Source organism: Danio rerio, chromosome 20 (genome assembly GCF_052040795.2).
Source record: "Danio rerio strain M-AB ecotype USA chromosome 20, GRCz13ab, whole genome shotgun sequence".
NCBI lineage: Eukaryota > Metazoa > Chordata > Actinopteri > Cypriniformes > Danionidae > Danio > Danio rerio.
Genome location: NC_141040.1, coordinates 17902210 through 17930142, shown reverse-complemented (window position 1 = coordinate 17930142; position 27933 = coordinate 17902210). Strand labels below are relative to the sequence as shown.

Genomic DNA, 27933 nt, shown 5'->3' with positions numbered 1-27933 from the left:
CCACTTATCAAGGATTATAAAAAAGAAAAGCAACAAATCAGTCAGTTCTGTAGTATTTATTAATCTGGTCACAGGAATGAAAAACAAACTGGCAGACAAGAACATGCGTAGCTTTGACATAGAAGTGTTAATAGGAGGAGCGATAAACTCATATTCAGACAGATCAAAGAAAGTGGAGCGTGGTCAGAGGTAGAGACCCTCAGGTGTGCCCTCCTGCTTCTTGTACAGCACATTCTCCTTAGACTTCTTGAAGTCCTCGTTGGTGACCTTCATCCTGCGCTCTCGCAGAGCCATGAGCCCTGCTTCTGTACAGATGGCCTGCAGAGACACGCGAATATAATGACGATGAGCAACTCGACTGAAAATCATGGGGGAAGAAGACAACACAAGAGGGCAGCAGAGCTTTTTTAAAACGCTTTTAACCATGTCTCAAACTCAATTCCTGGAGGGAATCCTAATCAATCATAGCTGATCTAAATTATCGAGGTGTTAAATTCTATCGAGAGTCTTGAACACCTTGATTAGTTGCATAAGCTGTGTTTGATTAGGATTGGAGCAAAACTGCAGAGCTGCGGCCTTCCAGAAATTTGAGACCTATGCATTTCTGCAGCTTGTCTTTATGTTTGGGGTCAGGTTGGCCTCAGACATTTTATTTTAGTAAACCAAAAAAAAAAAAGTTTTTAATGATATAAACACTATTTATCATTCGATTTTTTCAATTGTCTATACATTTCTGTTATGATCAAGGAGATAAAGAATATATATATTTCTTAACTAATTTACACCAAAATTTCTTGACAACACAGCTAGTTTCATTACTTAAATATTGATCTAAATTTAATACAGGCACAATTCTGCCATCTGCTGGTTAAAAAATAACTTCAGTTTTAGAAATAATGTATTTTGACCATACATGTCCAGCAGAGGACCATAGAGATCCATTCGTTTGACATAAAAACATTTCCTGAGCAATTGTAAAACATATCTAATTTTTTAAGTATCATCGACATATTAATGTTATGTTTTGGGAGATATGAAGTACATTGGAAGATATGTACTTTTTTGACCCATTTACTTCATTCCAACAATTTATAAGAATTAAAGACTTCTGAAACACTTCAAAGAGGAGCATTTCAAACTTTCACCCAATTTAAGATTCATAATTGAATCATTTTATGAAGATGTGCAGTAAACCGGAGTAAACGATGAAAGTAATTTAATTTCTAGGGGGAAAGTACCTTTAAAACAAACCACATCGAAACTGAAAATAGTTTGCCACACCTTTTAATGGGCAAAAAATGTATTACTATTTTTAACCGGGAACAAATATATGAAATAGTTCAGTAACAACATGCAGAACACATTGTGAAAATAACATATAATCTCAATTATTATTAATCATGATCTATGTTGATTACTATTATTGAGCCAAATGTAAGTAATGTAATAGGTTGGTGTGAGACGGTTTGGAGTCTGAAAAACACCCAGTGTCTGATGTAACCACCATTTGCAACACATATCCTTTGCAAAAAGTCGATCAGGTTGTTGACATTTTTTCAAAATATTTTAAAATCATTAATGCCCATATGGTGAGTAATATCATTACATTTACTCATCACGATTAAGTTCTGTTGAGTTACTGGCTTTGCAAGATCTACAGTTTTTCACTAAGACGTTACAGTACTCTACATGAGGCAATTAAATCATTCTAAAGCTAGTTTCTATTGCCAACAAAGACCATGACTGTAGCAGGCACAGTGATATTACACATACAAAAATATTCCCCTACTGCAGTCATGGTACGGCAGCAAAGTTCCTTGATTATTACGCTGGAGAGTATAGTTACTAAACATATCGGCCTAGAAAATAGCAACTGTTAATTTGCTGTCTGTCTTAGTACATGATGTAGCTACAGAAGCATCAAGCTTTAAATAGGAAAATAATCAAAACTCCCCTTATTTGACATTTTTGAGTGACATGCTAATGGTCTAATCTGATTCAATGATCTATGCTAAGCTAAGCTTAAAGTGTCCCTGCGAGACCTGAAGATCAGCTGAATGGATTCAAAAATGGAAAAACCCAATTGACCCTTCACTAAGCCACACCCAAAAACCGCCATCCACCAATCGGGGCTTAGCAACTGCAGCAATGCGCAGGGGCTCTGTCAAGCTTTCGAGCAAGGGAAACAAGCCAAAGCGCTGTGCATATGGATTGTGCAAATCTGATACCTGGTATCCTGGAAGTTTGGACACGGGAGGTGGAATTTTTTTCCTTTTCAAAACCTAAAACCCAAGAGGAGGAATGCCAGCGTGGATCAAGCTGTGTGAGGGGCGCTAAAGGAGCGGAGATAAGTTGGTTTTGTTTTGATATTCACTTTCAGTGATAGACCAACGGCAACAACTCGCACACCTCCTACCCTAAACAGATCTAAACTGTGTTTCCTACAGTAATACAAAGTAGGTAATGTTTCCCGGCTGGCGTTTTCTTTTTTCTTTTTCCGCTTGATAAGCACAGCTCAATTTAAGCCTTTAGAGTGGCCATCACAAAGCCCTGATCTCAGTCCTATAGAAAATTTGTGGGCAGAGTTGAAAAAGATTATACAAGCAAGACAGCCAACAAATCTGACTAAGTTACATCAATTCTGTCAGGAGGAATTGGCCAAGATTCCTTCAAACTATTGTGAAAAGCTTGTGGAAGGATACCCAAAACATTTGACCAAAGTTATCCAGTTTAAAAGCAAAGCTAAAAAATACCAGGAAGTGTATGTAAACTTTTGACTGTCTAGAAATGAACAAACAATCTCAAAAAAAAAAAAAAGTCTCATTATTCTGGCATTTAGCTAGTGTAAATCATTTAGGTAATCCTAACGGACCTAAAATAGTAAACATTTAGTATGATTTACCTTTTTTTTTTTTTAAATGGTTATGTTCCTTTTTTTAAGAGTGTATGTAAACTTCTGGTTTCAACTGTATATTTACCAAGGCAAAGACACATTTCTCCAAGACACATTACACCAAGGCAAAGACACATTTACCATAAAATTATCATGGAATATGAAAAATAAAAGCAACAAATGATTTAGTTCTGTAGTATTTATTGTTAGTATTTATAGTAATCATTCTAATAGCAATCATATTTTAATGATTGATGATTTCAAGCTACGAATATCACACATCGACAGATCAAAACCGAGATGTGATCACAAACTGAGCAGTTACGTTTAATATACTTTATATTTATATTAAAACAATACTTATATAATACTTCTATATATATATATATAATATAGGCGTAGCAACAGTAACTAAGGAGGGCGGGGCTTAGCGAAGGTTCAAATGTATAACTGTTAAGAAAACGCCTATTGGGAAAAAGTGGAGTGTTCCCTTAACTTTTGGAACTGAATTGAACCACTAGTGAACATCAACAAACCTTAATATCGGCTCCTGAAAGGTCGTCTTTGGCCAGGATAAGGTCATCCAAGCTCACGTCCTCGGCCACAGTCATTCTGCTGGTGTGGATCTGGAAAATCCTCCTCTTGGTTTTCTCATCTGGTAAGGGGAACTCAATCTTACGGTCAATTCGACCTGAGAGAGAAAGCAGAGAGAAACGCAGCTTTAAGCACATCTACAATTCACATGAGCTCTAAAGGCTGGGACACACAAAGTCTATAGTCATTAGGCCATTAGGCTTCATTGGACCATCGGCCATTGAGCCAACTAGTTGATTTTGAGTGGCCCATATGTCGAGTCTCATCAGGTTAGCATTGGATCGAGTTTAATATGTCAAATTGGCGTTAGTCATTGGATGAAAAGAGCACTCTGACTCGTTTTCAGCAACAAATCAGAGTGTAAGATTAAAAACAGAAGTGACATAGCCAGTGAATTCCGCTACATTTCTCAAATATGTCATACCGGGTCTAATAAGCGCAGGGTCGAGGGTCTCTATTCTGTTAGTGGCCATGATGACCTTCACGTCTCCACGCGAGTCGAAGCCATCCAGCTGATTGAGCAGCTCCAGCATCGTCCTCTGAATCTCACGCTCACCTCCTGAGTTTGAGTCGTATCTGCAAACACAGATGCAGTCAGGGAATGTCAATGACAAATATATCTATGCAGCATTGATATCGCTGTTATCACATCGCTTTTCCTGCAATCACATCAGAAAAAAAGAGGTTACCCCTTTCAATTTTTTTATGAATACTGTCCTCTGTTACTTTGTGTTTTCACCTACTAATAACATGTGAATTCATACTCCACTCTAATAATTTCACTTTATATAAAATTATTTGGGTAAAAAACACTGGAAATCCGAGACATGCAAATGTTTTGAATCTGCCTGTTTGAAAATATTTTGGTTGACAAAACAGAAAATAAATTGTGTCTAAAATGTAACTCAATACTGTCACTGAAAGTAAATGGGTCACAGGATGTTTAGTGTTGATTTTAGTGGAGCAGGCTCATGTAATCTGTGGAGTCACTGCAAAGTTTAACCATAATAGAGTGTTTGTTGATTATAAGATGATTATTTGCAAGTGTTTTAAAAGAGGTTAATACATTGCCACACTTGAAACTATAATGTTTGTAAATTTGACAAAGATTAACTATATTACTCAATTAATGAAGACTATACAGTGTGATTTAACAACTGATTAGTCAAATGTTGTACCAGAATACTGTAATGCTGTGTTCACACCAGATGTGGAACGTGCGGATAAATCACGATATTCGCGGGTAAAAAGACGCATGAACATTTGAGTTTACTCGCCTCATTCGCGTGTCAAATCCGCTTCATTCATGTGTCAAATTCACTTTTAGTCTGCCTGGTGACTGTAGCTTTGTTGCTAAATGGCTAACATGAATTTTATTGAGAAAATTACTGTGTTTATGTGCTTTATAAATGCTGAAAAACAGCGTTAATTTGTTTGGAGCAGTGTTTGAGTCCACTAGATGCTTTCAGTGGTGCACCCAGCTCTGTGAGCTCATAAACTCCTCCAGAAACGTAACCTGGATGATTTAGCGGTGCTTCTGACTGCGCTGAGCCCAGTTTGATGAACTGTTGTCGGAGTAGGCAGGAGGATTTTCCGCTGGGACACTAACAACAGGCACTATGTCATAATCACATCCCCATAAGAGCAAGCTCTTGATTGGTTAACGCGGCGGGAATGCCTGCTGAAGTTAAGATTTTCAAATCGAGCGATTCGCGCGTTAAGTGAGTCAAATTCGGAAAACGCTCAATTGGTTTCATGTGTATCGCATCATTCACGCCGCCCCATTTGTGCAATTTGCGCCGCGCCATTTGCACGTATTATGCTGCATAATGTTTATTCGCGTCTTTGCCTTCTTCCGAGTCTGGTGTGAACGCAGCATTAGACTCCTCCAAAAAACAAGAAAGCTCTGTTGATTTTATGTTACTTTGCTTTATTGTATTTATCTATGCTTATAATTAGTTATATATTTAGATGTACTAGCATCAAGCATGCTAACAATATAATTCAATTGCTAAAATTTACTGAAATCCTTCCTTATTTGCACTTTACCTGCTATGTGTCCTTTGTGTCCTTAGTATTTTCTCTCTTAATTTTATCTAAAATTATTTGTATTTATTGTACATATTGTTACAATCCTCTTGTAGTGTTTTTGTTTTCTGTATGCACCGAGGGTCTAAGAGTAACATAATTTTAATTCTCTGTATGTCTGTACATGTGGCAGAATTTACAATAAAGGTGACTTTGTTGCTAAAATCGTGCTAGCAACATTTTAATTCATATTAGAATCATGCTTAAACCATAGGTAAAGTCTAGATCGGATACCTGACCGGCCGGAAGTGTGATCTGTACATCAATCTAGTAGAATTTTTTTATGACACTGTATAACAATAATTAACATTTTTTCAGTACTGTGACGGTTGGGTTTAGGGTTTTGATAGGCGTTAATAAAATACAATAAATGGGAAATTTTATAAATAATATAAATAATTCTTATTAACTTCCGGCTGCAACCACATCCAATCTAGCAACAACCTAAACGATGCTAACAACAGGCTAACCTATATGTTCAAACTGTTTCAAATTAAACAAGCTACTTCAAACAGGCTTTCTCAAGCCAACCTCAAAGTTAAGCATTCAACAACAGCCCCCTGTTATAAGCTATGATGAACAACCTGCACTGTATTTTGCAACTGCAACTTCAGACACATTGTGGGGACATCAGGGACTTATATTACATCTTTAGAAAAGCAGGGATAATGGATCCCCTTAAAAATATATATGATCATCCAAGAACTATAGACCATTTTGAGGGAAGTAAATCGAAACAACGGTCCCAACATATTTCCTGTTTTGCATTTTTAATTTTTATCGCTTTAGAGAATCCAAAAAGCCACATATTGAAAAACAATGTTATGATAGCTGTTTTAACATGAAGTTATGATTGAATTGCCTCTTGTTACAGTTATGAAATAATTTAATAACAAGCAGGAAATGTTCATGGGCCAATGACATGACCACGTTGAAATGGTCTATAGTATATAAAGTATATACTATAATAGAGCATATATCTGATATTATTAAATAATATATATTGTTGTACCTCTTGGTTCCAATGGCGTCTATCTCATCGATGAAGACAATGGAGGGCGCATGCTCCTCTGCCACCCTGAAAAGCTCACGTACCAGTTTGGGACCATCGCCCAGATACTTCTGAATCAGCTCTGAACCCACAACACGCAGAAAAGTGGCAGATGTCTGATTGGCCACGGCCTTGGCGAGGAGGGTTTTACCTGTCATGCAGAGGAATATTTTAGACATCAAGATATGATTTTATTCTGTAAATTGTCATTGTCAATATTCAGAGGTAATTAAGGATCAGAGATTACTATTTGAAAAAAAAGAAAACTAATAAAAAAAATTATAGCTTTATTATTCGTCCGTATTAAGCATTCATTAGAAGTGCATATTAATAGTCATAAATCAAGGTTTTATATATTTTCAGTAGGAAATGTACAAAACATTTTATATCCTTATGATTTTTGGCATAAAAGAAAAAGGAAAGAAAAAATCTTTTTTTGACGCATACAAATGTATTATTGGCAAACTTTCGAGAAGTTCAAGTTCAGGGTCTCGTTTTAAATAGTGAGAGCTAATCAATATTTTAAGCTTGTTTTTGTGTTGGTTTAAGCTTGTCGTAAGTTAATAAATATGACATTTAACATGTCCAGATTCCATGTTTATTACTGGAACGTTTGGACCATTTTGCTTTAGATCCAAACGAATCAGCGGTTTTAAATGAATCAATTGAATGAATAAATTCCTCTTCATTTAAAACTGTGATTCATTTATTCAATTGATTCAATCAAAACCGCTGATTTATTTAGATGCAAAGCAAAATGGTTCAAAACGTTCCAGTAATAAATATGGAATCTGGACATGACGACATTTGTCTGGTTATATTTATCTGACTCACCAGCGTAACTTAATGTTACTTTACTGCTTTTCACAAATACTATCCCATAGCCTTATACTTATGTATATGATATTCATGTCCATCACATATTCACTTCAGAATCAGAAATAATAGGTTCCCTTCTCTACTTTTAAAGTACCAATTTTTGTATATTTTTTTTACGAATACTGTAAATTTGTACATACTTCTTCTGTCACTTTCTGTTTTCACCTACTATATAGCAGTCTGAATTCAGACTCCGCTCTAATAATTTGCCTTTATACAAAATCATTTTCGAAAACATTATTTACAAACAAAACATTGTGGTGTTGCTATGAGGCACTCAAATGTGCTGTTTCTGCATATTTAGAACTATTGTCACGGACAAAAAAGAAAATAAATTGCGTCTAAAATGTAATACAATTAAAATTAACTTCATAAATGTGACTTATACAACAGTTCAATGTCTAAAATCAATGTCGCATTTGTGATCGCACTCACTGTAAAATTCTCATCAAATTTTTATTTCTATAAATACAAAAACAAACACAAATGGATAATTTTTTTGCTTTCTATAATTTAAACTATAGGATCATTATAACTGCATTCTGCAATGTTTTAGGACTTTTTAAAAAAAAAATGTTTTTGCACTGTGAGTAATATTTATGATTGATTAAAACAACAATTAGGATACTCTCGTTGATTTCAAATGCCAAACTCCCCTAAAACTCACCTGTTCCAGGGGCGCCGTACAGAATAACTCCTTTAGGAGGCTTAATGCCCATTTCTTCATAATACTCAGGGTGGGTCAGTGGCAGCTCCACAGACTCCTGTAAGTCATTGCGACAGGCAAAATATTAATATTAAGCAGCATCTTATTAGCAAAGCAGACTCACCTTTCTCTATCTAAACATAAACACACGTTATTTGTTTATTTCAGAATTCTTTGATAACGGGAAAAATCTAACAAAAAAAAAAATGTTTGCAACAATGTAAAAATATAGACACTTTTGATCATTTAAGGCATTTATGTTTCAAAAATCTAATTAAGAATCTTTTAAACAGTAGTGTATAAACCTGAATACATTTTCACCTCATTTAAAATATATTTACCAATTTTATATAATTATAATTATTATTATATTATACACAACTTTATTATATATTACTTAATATTCTACACTAATTTTATATAAACCGTTTTAAAGCAAATAGTTTTAGCCAACTGTAGTTTGGAAAACTGACATACAGTACATAAAACAAAAAGCACTGTAAAGTTTGTTATATATTTTTATGTTTTATTGATATATTTTGTCATTTTAATTGTTATTTATGTTATAATGCTACAAATTTATACACAGACTTTTGCACTGTCTGCATATTTGCATTTTTTCACTACTAAAACAATATCAAGCAGTGGTCTTTAGAGCAGTGGTCTCAAACTCAATTCCTGGAGGGCTGCAGCTCTGCATAGTTAAGCTTCAACCCCCTCCAACCCACATGCGCTTAATAAACTCTAGTAGTCTTGAACACCTTGATTAGTTGGATCAGCTGTGTTTAATTAGTGTTGGAGCAAAACTGTGCAGAGCTGCGGCCCTCCAGGAATCAAGTTTGAGACCCATGCTTAAGAGTAAAAAGTTCAAGTACAAGTCGCTTTATTGGCATGACATTTAATACAGTATTGCCAAAGCATTTTCAATTTTTAATATATTAACATCATCAAATTTTTTTTAAATAAATTAATAATACAGTAGACAAGAAAAAAACTTAACAAAAAAATCAGATAATGCATTTGATAAAATTAATAATGCAAAAAAAGTTTAGATTATTTAAATTAAGTACAAGAATTTACATTAACCATTTCTTATGGTGCGTAGGGTGTGTACATAATTTGCAGGTAGTCTAGATGTCAATTCATCCTATCTGGGTATATGGATATATATGAGTATATCTCTTTCTCTTTCTCTGTTTCTCTCTTGCTCTCTTTCTCTCACTCTCTCTTATTTCGAATTATTTGTAGGTGCAACAGATTCATGATTGGTGGCGGCTGTATTTAAAACATCAGAGAAGGCTTCATCGGACTTCGGATTCAGCGGCTCCCAGCTCTCTCTCGATTCCCTGTTTGTTATTCTCTGCTGAGATGTTATTGCTTAAGTGATAAAAAAAGAGTGTTTGTTGATGATGTCTCTTATATGGATTTTTGTGAGATGCCGATGTAAAGTTGTATATCCTAACAGGAGAAATCAGATTTTCTGTCTTTGTCTGGCTTGGAGCATGGTATGAAGGTTTGGTGCCTTTTATTTATTTTATTTTTTTTTCTCCTGTGTTGTTAGTTGATGGTAAGGTTTCTGTATTTATTTTTTATCTTTGCTATGTTCCAGGGAAGTTTTCTTTAATTTAGTTAGCTTGGTTTATTGTCATTTATTTTGGCTGAACCCCTCCCGATGTTATTTTTGCTCCCGATTTTCTTTAAATAAATAATTTTTTCTTGTTAATTCTCAGTGGTTTGGGTTTTGTTTTACATTTTGGGAAGAGAGAGAATGCGGGGGCACCAGGGATTATATGTTTAATCCCTGTTATCTTGTTACGTTTTGGTTAAACCTATTTTGATTAAGGGTTTTTAATTTAACTCGTAACACCTTATTTTGTTACACAGTTGTCTAGAACACTTGATTCTGATTGGTTAATTGTAGTATTACCAGATAACACCAGCTGAAAACTATTAAAACAGGCTCATCTGTGGACAAACACCTGCAGTATTGGGAGAAATGGATTGCACTTATGTCTTTACACAGTGTAAACTGATCTTTATATGTATTTGTTAATGTGACTTGTAAGGAAATATGTCACCAGTCAACTGTTCATTTAAGCTCCGATGTCTTATTGTATTTTCTTGTATTATTTTTTTTTTCCTCATTCTTACTCCAAAAAAATAAAATAAAAATAAAGTATTAAAAAAACAGGCTCATCCGGAAACTTCGAATCATCTTGACCATCAGTGAATATGTTCACATCCATAACAAGATCTCTCTTACAAAGCTGTTTTTGTCAGTTTGGCGACTGAATAATATGTAGGTTAGTGTATGCTCCATTCAGCCATTTTCATTATAGTCAGTTTTGTGTTTAATGAAAAAAATGAATAAATTATTATGGCTCAGAATAATATTTAGTTTCTATTTTTCACATTTTGTGGCAAGCAGCCATGTAATAAGCAGTATAGAGTACATCCAGGCAGTTGTTTTCGCAAAATAAAGCACTTCCATCTTATACAACAGCCCCCCGCTTTGCTCAGTGCATTATTCTGCGACAACAACCTCCTGGATGTACATTATCCCTAATTTAAAACAGCCTTTTATGGATCTTCCACACTAATATAACTCAAATAAACACTCCTGCCTTTTCAATCCGATAACTGCCTTTAACCTGCCTTGATTTCTTGTATCTGATTGTCCAGTCCACCGATGTCAGCGTAAGTCTCCTGTGGAGCCTTCTCCACCTTCATGACTGTAACAAGAGGGTCTGTGTCATCCATCAGAACCCCGATGACGGCATGGACCTACAAAAACAAGTTATTTAACAGATCAGTCTACCAGTGTTCAGTATCCAGAATTAGCCTGCAGACTCGCAATCTGTTGCAGACAGGACACATTTAAAGATTCAAAGCCATTCAATTTATATTAAAGAGGCCATATGGTGTGTTCTAATGTTTTGCTTTTGATTCAGTGTGTAATGTATCTGTTTACGCACATATGGCTCTGTTTCCTCTTGGTATCATCATGCCTTTTCAGTAATCTGATCATAAGTGGTCAGCCGAGACACATCACCGCTTCCTCTTGGTAATATCATGCAGTTAGTCGTGTCTCTTGTGACTAGATCTGTCGAGACTCTTTCCTCTTATTTCGACACGCTCTACCTCATCTTTGCGATGGAGTTTAGTATGCCACATGAGTACTACTGCACTAATCTGTGTATTGTTTTTTGTGGTACCAGTGCCAAATCAATACCAATCAATCTAATCAGTGCCTGAACTGAGCCACAATGAGAAGAAAGATTTTAACTGAATAATATCTATTAAAAAATTTGTAAAAAAGTTATATAAATTTTACGCAATTAATAAAAAAAAAAACATTTGTTTTGACATAATTTGAGCGTGTGATGTGTACACTCACTGGCCACTTTATTAGGTACACCTGTCCAACTGCTTGTTGACAAAAATGTCTAACCAACCAATTACATGGCAGCAACTCAATGCATTTAGGCATGTGGACATGGTCAAGACGATCTGCTACAGTTCAAACTGAGCATCAGAATGAGAAAGAAAGGTGGTTATTGGTGCCAGACGTGCAGGTCTGAGTATTTCAGAAACTGCTGATCTAATGGGATTTTCTTGCAACCATCTCTAGGGCTTTATGGAGAACAGAGAAAATATCCAGTGACTGGCAGTCCTGTGGGCCCAGATGCCTTGTTGATGCCAGAGGTCAGAAGAGAATGGCCAGCCGACAAATCGGCAGCAACTGCGTGATGCCATCATGTCAATATGAACCAAAATCTTTAAGGAATATTTCCAGTACCTTGTTGAATCTATGCCACGAAGGATTAAGGCCGTTCTGAAGGCAAAAGAGGATCCAACTCAGTAAAAGTAAGGTGTACCTAATAAAGTGGCCGGTGAGTGTATATTTATTATGAATATACAGTCTTTCCTCTAGGATTTTTTCCATCTGTGGCGGCAGGCCTTTTTTTACACAGATCTACCAACTACCTGTGGCGTTATTTCAATGACAAATGTCATGAGCACAGTATTAGAAGTCGAGATCGCATTTATGTAATAGCCTACGAGCATGCGGATCATGCGGATGCACAAAACTTCTTGCACGCCCCTCAAATATAAGCGCAGATCTTTTTGTGCGCTCTCAATTAAACACTGCTGAAGTGCGATTTAGTGCGTTTATGTAACCAGTATGTCTCCAGCATTTATTAGATTTGCTAGGAATATCTATGAATGTCTCCAATAGACCTGCAGAGCGTTATTAATGCATCCTGAAGTAAAGTGAAATGGCTATATGTCGTGTTTGCTGGCCTCATGCATCTGTCAGTCAGTCAGTCAGTCAGTCAGCACGTCACCTTAAAAGGTAAACACATGACGCACAGCACTACTGTGGTTACAGCAAAGTTTGTGCTGTTAAATTTCACGTTTTGGTGCAATTATTACCCGCTATTAAAAAAAAATGTTTTGAATGAGAAGCTATAATGTAGCTGAGGCGGGATGAATTTTGCCGTGGCGACCCGCCATGGAAGAATGAATGTAGCGGAAACCATGAATGCATGCATGCATATATTTGAGAAAATGCTTGTTTATATTCAAATATATTTGTCTGAAGCTAATTGTATAGAAAAATTATATATATGTATATACATAACAAAATAGTTTTGTATATGTATAGTTTGTATATGTAATAGTTTTGTTCTATGTATGCGTTTGCATAGAGTTAGTTTTTTACGTTTTTGTATGTTATAAACGTTTGTGTTAAACAAGTAACGTTTTTGATGATAATACACTTACTGCATTCGCCAAAAGGCAAAGTAGCACCAACTCACAGCAAATACTAGGCTTATGCTAGTTTTGTTGAATAAAATAAGCAAACAACGTTATGAAGTGACAACAAGAAGCTACGGTGCTAGAAACTTCTATTATTGTCAGCTAAGTGAATGAGCTCCCTTTGTCAGAATGAGAAGTGAAAGCAGGAGGAGGTGGGGGTGTTTTAGGACATGGATTAGATCAAATTTAACAGGTAGGAAGGACAATACAATTCCATGAACACAAACACATGCTCTGTCGCCATGCCGTGTGGTCACTTATCCATCAGTGTAGAAAAGTGATGCAAAATTATAATTTTCAAAATTGAAAAAAATATTTACATACTGACCACTGGGAAAACTCACAATCATAGACGTGTATATATATATCCCTGGCTCTGGATGGCCACAGTCCTCCACTGCAGCTTGGTGCTACATTCATTTCAAAGGAGCGCTACGCTGTACTAAAATGGCGGCTCTGTTGAAGGCTTACTTCCAATAGAAAACAACAGGGTAGGCGACACTTAATGTAAATATCAATGGAATGAAGTGAACAGGAAGTGTCCATGAAAAAACAGTTTTGCGAGATAAGGCAAAACATCTTAGCGAGGGAACGCAAAAACTTTAAAAAATATGTTTTCCTTTCACTCCGTTTTTTCTTTTATCTATTTTTTTCCCCACCATCACATCCCTTCCAGGGGCCTCATGTACAAAGACTTGCGTGGAAATCTTACTAAAACATTACGTACGTACAAAACTGTAAATGTGCGTACGCAGAAAAAAATTCAGATGTATGAAACACTGCGTACGCCGAATCCCACGCATATTTTTTTGTACATCCGAATGAACGTGAAACTGAGCACAACATGCACGAGCACAAAACCCCTCCCTGCCTCCTCCCCCGTATGAATATGCTAATGACTCTACTTTGGCAAAACCCAACGAAAAAGCAATGGCAAAAGCAAGCAATAAGAGAAACTTTGAACAGAATGTGAATTGGAGGTGCTGCTTTCGGAGGTACAGTATACCGGAGGAAAACAGTGTTATTTGCAAGTTTGTCCTCTGGAATTAACAACAAAAGAAAAAAATAGAGCGGGGAGAGTTTAGCTGATGCGGTTAACACAGTTGGGTCTGAACATCGCACTGAGGATTAAAAGAGAAATAGTGTGATTTATAGGTGTAAAATGATGTAGTACCGTTAGCAGTTTCAGTGGCGCAGCCCGTAAGACGCATGTCAACATGTTTTGACACGTTTGAGCATGAACTCGGTTCGAATCCAGCGAACTCATTCTTCTTTTTTTCCCCGCTACATATCAGATTTTGCCTACTATTTATCACGAGAAAGACAAGTAGGAATCATTAATAAGTTTGTGCATCTATTTTATTTGCACATTTGTTGAATGGAAATGTTTCTGATTCACTCATGCAAATTCATCTTCAGATGGCGCCTTTATAGCAATATGCGTGCGGTAGATTGCTCCCATTACAATGGGAAAACAGGCGACTGCTGCAAATTGCGCTTTAATGTTTGGCTGGTCAACTGTATGGTATGGAAACCTTATATACCTGCTAGATGAACCCGTCTCATACAGCTGCCATTGCAAGGCTCAGACACTTTGTAGAGTGCAATTTAACACAACTGCCTCTAGGAGTCGCCAATGGAAATAAAACAGACAAGCACAAAAAATGTGCGTACGCCAGCCATAAAGCTGGCGTGGAGCTGCGCACATTCCCACGTTTAGTTCATCGTTAGTAAATCCAAACGTGAGCTATTTTGAACGTGAAACCTGGCGTACGCAAAGTTTTTGTGCGTACTTAGCGTTGATACATGAGGCCCCTGGTCTCTGTAATTTTGCAATAAATTCAGGGATCGCAAAATCCTGGAGGGACTACTATACTTAAGTATTTAGAGATGTGCTTCTAATGCGGTGTGTGAATGACCTGTACGGCTGTTCTTTTAATTTAATTCGAGCTTATGTTTTTAAAGTGGCAACTAAATCTGTGTTCTGATTCAGTAGGTTGAATCAAATAGATCAAATAGGATCTATTCCAATATTGACATATTTCCTTACGTAATCTACTTCCATTTACCTTGTGATTGAGTAAGACTGAACAGCCGGGCTCCAGCAGATCTTTGTCCACAAACGACAGAATGCTGACGTAGTGCTCGGAGCCCACAGACGTAGAGACGATGGCATGATTATCATCAATGATCTCCTCCAGGGTGCCCACAGACATGGGCGTGCCTCTGAGGTCATCGACCTTTGACCTCTCCTCCTATGAACAGAAAAAAACGTAACATCAGCACAGACAAACTATTTAAAGAATAAGAGCGAAAGAGACTTTGGGCTGATGGCACACCTCCTGTTTCTCCTCCAGAGGTTTCATCTGCTCCTGGTTTCTGATGAACTCTTCTTCCATCAGCAGGTAATCTTTAATTCTGTCCTGTTTCAGAAGCTTCAGTCTGCACTGTGTGTGAGGAGTGACTGTATGGAGAAACAATCAGACGTTAACACAATTAAATGTGAATCTTTAAAGTTCCCTGTTTTTTTTCGGTCTCCTACAACTGTTTTTTTTGAATCCATGGTCAAAAACACTTACATTATGTCATTAAAAAAAGCAGCATCAGCCATTTTCACTCAGTGTCTGAAACCGTTGATTCAGTGACGGTCTACTGCTCTGATTGGCCCACTGATGATATTAGAAGACATTCCCATATCTCAAATTCAGCACTTGACATCAAGGTTATGAATTTTACAATTAGTTTTTTTTTATTTTGATACACTATTTAAACTTGCTTGTTTGTTTTGTTGACGATTTTGTTTGTTTCAGTTTCATTTATATTTGTGAAAACATTTCTATTGAAGTTTTGATAAATTTGGTTTGAGTTTTAGCTATTCTAGTTTACCAAAGTTTAACAAAGGCCAGAGCAAAGTTGAGTGTTTTGGCAGCATACAAAAAGGCCCAATCCCAGTTCTACCCCTTAGCCTTTCCCAACTCTCTTTAGCTTGAATGCGTAGTGCTAAGGGAAGGGGAAGATAAACCCTTCAAACGAAGATTTTTCAGGACCACACTCGAAAACAAGGTGTAAGAAAATTTCCCAGAATACACCAGCCACAGCGGCAGGATAGTTGCACCCGGAAGTAAGAAGATCCACAAATTAGTATTGGAGGAATTCCAAATTGAACCAAAACAATCCATTACAATTAACTTAAGATTGGCAAACAAAAGACGGAACATTGCAACCAGCAGAACCTGGGAACTTTAAAAAACAAAAAATAATTACAATTTTTAGGGGTAAATTTTGACACTCAGCTTTAAGGGCCAATGGAAAAGGTAGGGGTACAAAAACAGAATTGAGATCGGGCCAAACTCATGTTCAAACGTCTTAGTAATACAAATATTATAATGGTTTGAACAGACACTGAATCCAAAACCACACATATACAACTTAAATATAAAATTTATATCTGAAGAATTTATATTAAAGGATTATGTATGTATGTAGTTAAAAATGTCTATTTTACATTTGTGATTGGCAAATGAAGAAAAGTTGGAACACATTTGTTTCTTGTTAAATTAAATATAAAATGCTAAATTAAAAATATAAGAAGTTTGTGTATATAATTATGTTCTTCAATAGCTACGTTTCCATTCACCTATTTTTATGCACATTTAGGATATGTGCATAAAAAAAAACAGTTGATGGAAACACTAAGATGAGCATACATTTTGAAAATGAGCAAAAAACATATGCGCATAACTAAGTAGCTGAACTTTTTATTCGATAAGAAAAGGTTTGCATAACTATGATGGAAACACTATTAATAAACAAAATCCAGAATGCAAATTTTAAATTAAGTCATGTGATTTTGTTAGAAGAGATCAAGTGATGATAAACACTTGGGGGAATGGATAAACCAGCAGGCTGCAGATTGTAAAACATCTGAAATGTTGTTTTGGTCATTCTAAAACGTCTTACCCATTTCAGTATTAGTGGTATTATATTATTAATGACCTCCAGAATCAAGTGTCTGTGCACTGAGTCTGACGCCTTCAAATTCCACCGCGCGTTTACTGCACAAGTCATTCATTAAATGAAGAAAGATTCACGCAGCTTCTCTAATCACAGAAAATTCCATTTTTACTGTTGATTTTTGGCACCAGTTGATCGAATTTCAGATCAACAGATTTGGTCTTAGTTTTAGTCTGCTAAAATAACCTTGCTTGAAACACTGTCGAACAAACAATAACAATATCAACAATATCAGAAAAAATATCAAGTCTTTCTGAAGGGCAAAGTGAATTTGTTTTCACAACTTTTCCTTATTTTCTTGACATGCCATTAACACAAACCCAACTCTTCCAGTCCTCAGCTAATACAGCGTTTGAGAATAAAAGTAGATGTCATTGACAACGAACGTAGACCACAGACTGACACTCATTGCGCAATTCACTTACAAAACTTGTATGTTTGTTTACAACGTAAGCCTGGAATTACAGACGACTCATTTCAGGTGAAGGGGTGGACTTTCTGATGGATGACCACATAGTAACAATTGTCTTAGTAATTTTTTTATTTACTAAACTAGGTATTGATTAACTTTAATTCATGATCAAAATCCTTACAAAGATTTAAATAACATCCTTAAACATTTAATAATAATAATGAAACCATAAAAATGGCTATATGTCAAACCTTCCTGGAGCTATCAGAAAATCCCCTCCTTTACAGGGCATTTTGAGAAATAATAACTTCATTTATGTACTTTGACTTTGAAAAGGTGATAAAACAATCACAAACGGCTGCATTAAACACTATGTGAAAGACAATATGTTAAAAAAAACAATATAATTAAAAGAAGGTGGAATTCAAATGGGACATCCTGTACCTAAAGGCAATTTGCTTGCAGCATCAGGGCCCTTGGACTTCCTCTTTCTCTTGCCTACTCTGGTTGGAATGGGCGGCTCATATTTCTTCTTCTTGTCCTGTTATGATCAAAGGTACATTTATTAAATATAAACAAAACTCTGGCTGGTAATGTAATTTTAAAATAAACGCATGCTCTTCTGGTTACCTTATCATCTTTCTTTCCACCTCCTGGTCCGTGTCCCCCGCTTTGACTCTGGCCCTGAGTTGAGAAAAGATCAGGTCTAAAATTAATAAACAGTTGAAACACTACTGGTGAAAATGTAGGAATAATTATTGTAACACAAATAGCATGTATGTGATCAACAAAAAAACAACAACTGTAAAATAAATCAAATTTCAAATAAAATTGTTCTGTGACATACAGAGTCATACAAATATGCAGTGAAATTCTTACACAACCACCCGTGACCTTAAAATAGTAACAACAAACGAAACTATGGAGAAATAGAAGTTATGCAATAGAAAAAAAGCAAATATGAAATATATAAGACTGGATAGATAGATAGATAGATAGATAGATAGATAGATAGATAGATAGATAGATAGATAGATAGATAGATAGATAGATAGATAGACAAACGTACAAAACACTGTGAATAATAGTACATTAAATTCTCAATAATAAAATATTATATCAAAAACGATTCACCATAATAACTATAATCTTTACAAAACATTTATTTAACGTTATTTATTTATTTTGGCTTTATTTATACCCAGAGATTACACTGACTTTACTATTTTCGACTAAATTATGACATTGAACGAGCACAAATAACGTTACCACAATTATAAATATAATATCACCCAACTCTCAATTCTATTAGTCTACAGAGGTATTATCTTTTATGTCTGCATAGCTTTAATAATCGCTGATTATTTCTTTACAGAACATCACCGACATGTTAATCCGACATCAATCTATTAAAAAGGGTATTTAATGTAAAGTTAACAGACATCATTCACGCGCCTTTTGGTTTTGACTGATTTCACACAATACATCTCCGAATTATAAAATAAAGGTGAACAAACAAACACTAAATAAACAATCAGTCGGTAAATAAACTGCTGGCTCACTCACCATTTTCACCACCGCTGGTCGCTCACAATAAACGTCACTACGGAAAACCGGTGAGACAAATTACGTCAAATATGAAAACACGTTTGTAGAACGTAAGTAGTTGGAAATTATGTTTCGTTCACAATTTCACAAAGTGATGCTATGGAATAATGTAAGCATCTTAGTAAAGAATTAATCGATTTTTTTATACGAATTGACATGAAAAAGATATTATTATCTTTGGGATTATTATCTTTACTTGATCCACAAGGAAACGGCTTTTCATATGGTGATTTTATGGTTAAAAATAATTTCCCTGTTATTCATAAAGAATGCCATACTGTGATTAAGACCATACCTAATGGCCTTACTCATTTAATGAAATGCCACTTGTCATCTAAAGTGACTGTTAAAAAAAAAAAGTTTTAGTTGAAGACAAATGCATTTAGGCCTCCCTTACAAAAATAGCCTACAGGAATCCTGCAGGAATTTCATACAGGTATCCTACAGGATTTTCAGCTCATTTTCCTGTAGGAATACCTGCAGGAATTTTGTGAAGGAAATTTTAAGAAAGAAATTTATGAAGGAAATTTATGCAGGGATTGTTCCTGCAGGAATTACAATCCTACAGGTCTATTAAAATATACAGTTCCTGTAGGATTATTGTGCAGGATAGATATGAAGTTAGAGAAATTTCACAATGAATCAATGTATTTTCACAAATTATTTATTAAAATTGTAAAAAAAAAAATAAAAATAAAAAGTAGACCAGAATCCAATGAACAGGCTGCGTTTACTCCATTTTCCTAAAAAAAAAAAAAGAAAAAAAGTCTCCTGTAAGTGGTAGAGTATACAGAATACAGTCTGTACAGTATAAAAACCATTACAGCTATGAAGAATCCCCATAAACAACCAATGGACCCTTTTCACAAGACTGTTATGATGTGTTGTTAAAGATCATCTGCATCCTAAATACCTTAAAGTTTTTATTATTTAGATTTTTTAAACTTATGTACATTTACATTCATTTATGTATAATACAATCTTTATGTCAAATTTAAAAAACAATGCGAGGAGTATCTAATGAAGTGTCTATGGGGACAGGACAGTAAATTTGACATTGTTTTCTGTAGCAAATAGAATTGTAAAAAAAAAAAAAAGTCGTTGTACTCTCTCATTCACTGCGCTCGAAGTTTACCAACTATGATGATTTCAGCTGCTAAAAAACACGCAAATGTGAAAAGGGTCCATACAAGTGTGTGCGTGTGTATGTGTGTGTGCGTGCGTGCACAAATGATTGCCTTACTTGTAACTTGTGCTCATCATTTACTTTTTCCCTTACTGCTGCTCTGATAAATTTTATTGGTACGTTTGGAAACTTCTTCTGTACTACGTCTGTAAATTCCCCTCTTCTGAATATCCTCCTCCTGAGAGTTTCTTTGTTCTCTAAAGAGAAATAGATAAAGTTGAAAATACTTATCTTCAATCATGATAAAGCATGAGCAGGATTTAAGTTTCTGTTGGTATGATAACCTTGGATAAAATATCACAATATTGTTATTACTGCTCTAAAATAAGTTATTTTTAAACATCTGAGTAAAAAACAACAACTTAAACACATTGTATTTTAGGAAAGATTTTAAATATTTTGGAACGGCAAACATGTCAGGCTAAATAATTTAAAATAAATCATTGACTGCTGCTGTCGTCATTAGTTTCAAAAACACAGATTTCTTTACAACACATAAAAAACCTTTACAAATACCTTGGAAACGGTATAGCAGAAAATATTGGTGGTTATAAAACCGTGACTTTTCCAAACAGATATAAACCTTGAAACCGGTGATTGTCCAATGCCTACTTATGATCACAAGTCTTCATGTTTGCTGTACGTTTTACCTTTAATGTCTAGAACTGTGGCTGGTGAACTTTTATCCTCATAGGCGACATCCACAACATCCCCAGGTTCAAATTTCTTTTTCGGTAGGTTCTTTTTTGAAACAATAATGTCATAGGTCGATGGTTCCTCCCTCCATTCCACTAACGTTAGGACTCATGTTTTGCCCATTTTCTAAGATAGATAAATATATAGGCATAAATAAACACACACATACATGCACACAATTAATTCTGATGGCTACAGCTGACTGTATCCATGACAACAGTTTTACCTTAATGTACCTGCCAAAGAGCAGTTTGCTGTCCGGCCGCGACCTAAAATGTTGTAAAAATATAAGAAACGTGTTTCAGTCAAAGAAAAGAATCACTCCACGGGGAAAATTTCTTTGGAATTCTCTAATAGATAACATTTATTGGGGAAAAAAGCTTGGCTCTTACCTTACAAATTTTGTTACATTTAAAACACACACTGAAACCCCTAATAAGTTGACTGAACGAAATTAACTGAGTAAACTCGTCAGTTTAACTGAGTAACAGAGTCTCCCAAAACTTGCACATTTATTTAACTTTGGTAGACTATACTTAAATTTTTCGGTTCAGTGTGTCGGTGTGTGTAATAATATACTATGGAAAAAAAGTTTAAAATAAAAATAATAGCCATTTCTTCCCATGAACAGTTGATGAACTCATGATGAACAGTTATGAAGCCTGTTTTTCTCATTAAAAAAGACATTGCACACTAAAAGGTTGCACACATTAGAATTCTACATTCAAGACTACATTAAAAATGACCTATTTTTTCAAAGGACTAATTGTGATTTTGAGCTTACTATACTTAAAATCTCAAGTTTATGCTTTTTCATTGCATATAAGTTAAATTAACTCATACTTTTAGGTTACAGAACCAAAATGCTAAATTTATAGAAATGTTTGGTTAACTTTACTTAATTGTTCAAGTAAAGACAACATTTGGGTTTAGAGTGCAATATCTACCCCACAAATGAGATTGTATCTGAATTCGGTAATCCTAGCTCAGATGGTGTCTTCTGTAATTCAAGCATCGAATCGACTGATCATCTTTTTGTCAAATGCTCACATGTTAATGTGTTTTGGTCTGATTTATCCATCCATTTTTTATCAAAATGTAAGTTTAACATTGACTTTTCCAAGTGTGATATAGTTGTTACTTTTCTCATGACAAACATAACATAAAATGTAAAGGCAATTTATTTTTTTATTAGGTAAATATTTACAAATGTAAATTTTCTTCATTACCTAAGTTGCAGAATTTTCTCTGACTTAAATTGAAATAATAGTTTAATTACAACTTTACAAAATGTTTACAGCAAAAAAAAACAGTGTTAAAACTGTGAAATTTTATAAAGACTTTGTAAATATTATTTAATCTGATAATTTGCCTCTGTACTCTGTTTTTTATTTTATAATTTTTTATTATTATTATTAATTTTACTTGTTTATTATTGTACTTGATGTCATTTATTGTTATGGTTAATATGTTTGTATTGTAAAAATGCGATAAAAAAAATGTAAGTATTTTGGCATACAGTAAATGATGTGCGGTTTGTTACCTCTCAGAAGTTTTATAAACATTAATACTGTTCATTTTGGAGCTTATATTAGCTGTAGGGTCTGATCATTGATTTATTCTGCTTATGTAAGTGTATTTTGTAATACATATTTTGTAGAGTACAAAAACTAATCATATCTGTCGTACATGTAGGTGCTTTTGCTTGTTTGGTGTTATCTAACAGTAAATATTATATTATATTATTATTAAATTAAATTAATATTATATTATTATATTATATTATATTATATTATATTATATTATATTATATTATATTATATTATATTATATTATATTATATTATATTAGATTATATTAGATTAGATTAGATTATTATGTTATATTATACTATGGGCAGCACGGTGACGCAGTGGATAGCACAACAGCCTCACAGCAAGAAGGTCACTGGGTCAGTTGCCTTTCTGTGAGAAGTTTGCATTGGGGAGATGAATTGGGTAGGCTAAATTGTCTGTAGTGTATGTGTGTGAATAAGTGTATATGGATGTTTTCCCAGTGATGGGTTGCAGCTTGAAGGGCATCGGCTGCAGAAAACAAATGCTCCATAAGTTGGCGGTTCATTCCGCTGTGGCTACCCCAGATTAATACAGGGACTAAGTCAGAAAGAGAATAAATGAATGAATAATTAAACTGCGAACACTGAATGCTAAGAATGAAACGTGAAAGTGTACAATATTAAGGTAAAGTTGGTCTTATATTTACACATTCGTTCAGTGACAACTTGTGACACACTCGCTATATTGTTTAACACGTCACTTTGAATATTCGGCTGAAATAACCTTCAAGTGTGACTTGAAAATAACATTAACACTGTTAATTTCACTGTGAACAATGTTGTACTTTGATAGTTATTGGCTGCTAATATGATTTCGCTATTTAGAGTTTGCAAATAATAGTTTTAGAAAATTATATTATTAAGGAGAAAGTCCGAATGCGCAAATATATAACAACTTTACCTCTATGTGTAAGTCCACATACCCTGCTGTACAGGTTCAGTTCGCTCTCAGAATGCTTGTTTTGCTATGATTACCCAGGTCTTGTATAGCTTCGTCTTTTTTCCTTGTCTTTTTTTTTCTTTAAGTTTTGAATCTGGTAATCGTGGAATATAATTTCTTGCACTTGACCACACAGAACAAAATTGTTGGCATCCAAAGACTTGTAGGCCTTTAACTAATCACTTGTTAAAACACTTGGAGCTTTAATGAGATGTGTATTTGGGGCTGGATGCTTGGTCATTTCATATCCGATATCCATTGGGAGGGTGCTATCGCAAATGAACCTGTCAGATGAATGCCGCTCACTTTAACGTTAATTTGCCGAATCACTGTGCTTATTACTGGGTAACAAGCTGTTATAATAAGCTGAAAGCATTATGTAAATATATATATATATATATATATATATATATATATATATATATATATATATATATATATATATATATATATATATATATAATAATAATAATATATATATATATATATATATATATATATATATATATATATATATATATATATATATATATATATATATATATATATATGTGTGTGTGTAATCAATATAAGTTATTTCTTAGACAACAACAAACTCTACCACATTGGATGTCATTCCCTCGCTTTAAATGCTAGCGCTCTCAGGTCTTTTTCTGCCACCTCGCTGCGAGCACATCTTGAATGTTTACAAACATGGTCATTTGTCTATAGTATGCAAATTGGGATGCAGGAAATGTGTAACACTGCCATAAATGAGGTTGGTGTCGTGATCTCGCTCCTTCCGAGTGCATATGTGCATTAGCTTAGACAACCTGAACAAATATTAATTTTGTTTGATGCAAACATTTAAAAACGAAACTCATGTGTTGTTTAATTTTACTAGTGGTTTCAAATTTCCAATGTAATTGTAAGTTTGGATAGCAGTTTTGGAGAGTTTGATATTTCCGCATTCAGACAGAATGCACGAGAAGACTGCCTGAGAGGCATTTCAAAGTTGGCCGCCGAGTGAAATTACTTGCCTTAAAGGGACTTTGGTAATACAGATGTTATTACACAAATTTGTGCCTTCGTAAACCACCAAAATCAACACACACAGACAAAGACACACACATAAAGCCAACAAAGTACAAACCAGTCTAAAACATGATTTGCTTGACTGCAAGAATCCATCAGCGTTTATGAAGTCAGACATGTTGTTGTTGTTGATTCTTTGTATGATTGTAGATCTCATTTATTGAATGTAGGTCACTGGCTATTTTCACCACCGTCTTCTTCCATCCGCACTGTTTGGGCTGATTGCCTCTTTTGTTGTGTTTAGGTTTTCAGATCCATAAACAGAGGCAGTCGTGACCGCACAGAGCTTCAGCCAAAACATCTCACACTTTCCTATATCTGAGTCTGCTGGATGTGAGCTCTCTTCTCGCACATTAAGAGTTTTAGTTTCCATAGCAACCTCATAACATATTGTATCTCTGGTAATATGATCTGAAGACATTCGGCTCCATCTTCACATCTGAGTGCTAAAAACCATTAGCTGGATTAGTTTTTGACAAGCCGCACACACACTCACAAACAATCACAGAGCATAATTCAGGAAGATTTATTCGTATTTGGTCACAAATTGTTATTGTGTTATTTGTCCTTTTGGTTTACATTATCAAATACAATATTATATAACTTCCACTTGTATATCTGGCGGAAATACGCCAAGATTAACTCATTATTCATGCAAATTTCTAGTTTTGTTTGAAGAAAAGTTCCCATATTCTACATGTAACTGATGCAGTGTCCAAATTACACAATTTCCAGTCTATGAATGCATAAATGTCACTCTTCCCCTACAGTTATACATAATGAACACATTAGCATACAGTGAGGGCGCTGAAATATGCAAGGAAACTAAAGGTAAGTGGTGAATTGCTTTTTGTTTGCACATTAATGCACTATGCAGGTTTACGATGGCTCAGAGATTAGCTTGAAATATATTTAATACAGCACAGAGGCTCAAATGTCAGTCCAGAATCAGCAGCAATACAATACAATTGTTTAGTTCACATTGGTTCTCGTTCACTAATTGGCTAATCTTGTTCACTCGTTTAACTGAAAAAAAGAGAACAATCACAATTAATTAAATCTAGTAGTTGAACGTTAATATTTGAACACATGTAGGCAGAATTCAAATTGTTGGATGAAAGGTAAATTATCTATGAAATGTAGCGCGCCCATTAGCTTTGTTTGTCCTACTGTTTTGTAAAATTTGTCAATCACAATGGTTGATGTTACCAAACATACCTTATCAATTATGACTAACAAGAACCCAATCAAAGATATTATTCTGCTTTTTGATGCAGATTTGTCGGCTACACATCGATGCGAATCTCCCATTCCACCACATACCTAAGGTGCTCTATTGGATTGAGATCTGGTGATTGTGTAGGCCATTTGAGTACAGTGAACTCCTTGTCATGTTCCAGAAACTGAGATGATATGCGCTTTATGACAGGGTGAGTTATCCTGCTGGAAGTAGCTATCAGAAGATGGGTATACAGTGATCATAAAGGGATGGACATAGTCAGCTACAATACTCAGGTAGGCTGTGGAGTTGACACTAATGCTCAATTGGTACTAATGAGCTCAAAGTGTGCCAAGAAAATATCCCCTACACCATTACAATATGCGTTAACAAGCAGTTGGACAGGTGTACCAAATAAAGTGGCCAGTGTGTGTATATAAAATATAAAAATAACATATACATTCCCATTACATTCCTAAAAAGCATCACATTTAGTTACTTTTCTGTTTATTAAACTTAAGATTATAATATATTACAGTTTTTCTTTACATTTCTGGATGGTAAATATTGCACACCACAGGTAAGATGATAGCATGCATCCTTATGGAGATGTGCTGGACATGTATTATGCTAATTACTAACTTTACTTTCAGCCAGTTATAATAATTCATACATTATCTGTGAATGTATCGAGACTAGGGTTGTCACAAGAGAAGAATTTGCTACCAATCGCTACTGAAATTTTAAAAACATCCAATTCCCGCGAACATTAAAGCGATGTGGAGCACGTTCTTGAACAGCGCTGATTTGTCATTGTGTTCAAGTTCCCAACAGAAATCACTGTAAATGGCCGTGAAGATCATCGGTTCAACGAACCCACCGCTGTTTACTCCATGTAACCACAGATACAGGGACACTGGAGGGTTTAAAGCCGCGATTCATCAGTGGATCACTTCCTAGCTAGCAAAATTCATGTGACTTAAATCCGGCCCACATACTGCATGGAATGATGGCACTTGGGCGGTCCGCTCCTGTTTGCCAGATCTGGGCCACAATTAAGCCATAGCAAAATCACATATCAGCCAGAATTCAACCAAATGAACCAGAACTGACCCTATTCTAGGCCACAATTTGCTTTTATTCTTTTCCCAGATCTGGCCCACATCAGACACTTAAAGTACATCTGGACTGCATACTGAATGGAATGATGGCTCTAGAGCGGTCCAATCCTGTTTGTCAGATCTGGGCCAAAAATAAGCCAAAGCAATACCACATATTAGCCAGAATTCAACCAAATGAACCAGAACTGACCCTATTCTAGGCCACAGTTTGCTTTTATTCTGGCCTAAATGTAGCCTATTACTTCTATTTATTTATTTATTTGCTGTAATGAACAAACTTTTCAAGCAAAGTTTTTAAAAGTTACAGCAGCTCAAATCAAAATTTATAAGAAAAGGTTCAGGGCTATGAGCCCAACTAAAGCAAACATGATGGTGACTTTAGTCTATGTGGTCCACATATGTTTTAAGATAACTGGGCCATTTGCCATATCTTCTCTGGGCCGCTTTAGGCTCACAGCCACATTAGCCAGAACTAACTGTGCCAAATATTTGCCAAAAGTGGCCCACATTTGTTTAAGGATAACTGGGTGCCATTTGCCACATCTTCTCTGGGCCACTACAGGCTCAAATCCACATTAGCCATAGCTTACTGTGCCAAATATTTGCTAAATGTCTTAAGATAACTGGGCCACATTTGCACCTACACATGTTAGCCACTTCAGGTTTAGACCCAGATTACCCTTAAATGACTATGCCACTATTTTGCCAACTATGGCCTACATTTGTCCTCTGTCATTTGGGCCAAATTAATAATTGTCCAGATGGGTCACATTAGGCTCACAATCAGATTACATTTTGCCATAAGTGCCAAATCTTTGCTTTAAATGGCCCATATATGAATGTAAACCTTTAGCCCCCCTTTGCCATTGTATAGGTGGGCCACTTCAGGCTCACATTCATTTTGTCTGGGCCGAAGGTATTCCACCAGTGCTGCATAACTGCATAAAGCGGCCCACATTCATATTCTATCTTGCTTGTATGTCAGCTTATAGACAAACCAGCTGATCAACATA

At 35.3% G+C, this 27933-nt stretch overlaps 1 protein-coding gene and 1 long non-coding RNA gene across 2 annotated transcripts in view; both read right to left on the bottom strand.

Annotated features, from left to right (window-relative positions):
- The window catches only part of LOC147839117 (uncharacterized), a 490241-nt gene that overhangs the window by 88008 nt on the left and 374300 nt on the right, over positions 1-27933 (bottom strand). The window lies entirely within an intron of this gene.
- On the bottom strand, positions 44-19057 carry psmc1b (proteasome 26S subunit, ATPase 1b). The gene is given in 11 exon segments (NM_001002091.1): positions 44-318; positions 3430-3584; positions 3912-4063; positions 6588-6777; positions 8173-8269; positions 10867-10995; positions 15105-15290; positions 15375-15499; positions 17906-18002; positions 18092-18145; positions 19028-19057. Coding segments are annotated over 11 exon segments (1323 nt in total). The 5' UTR covers positions 19031-19057; the 3' UTR covers positions 44-183.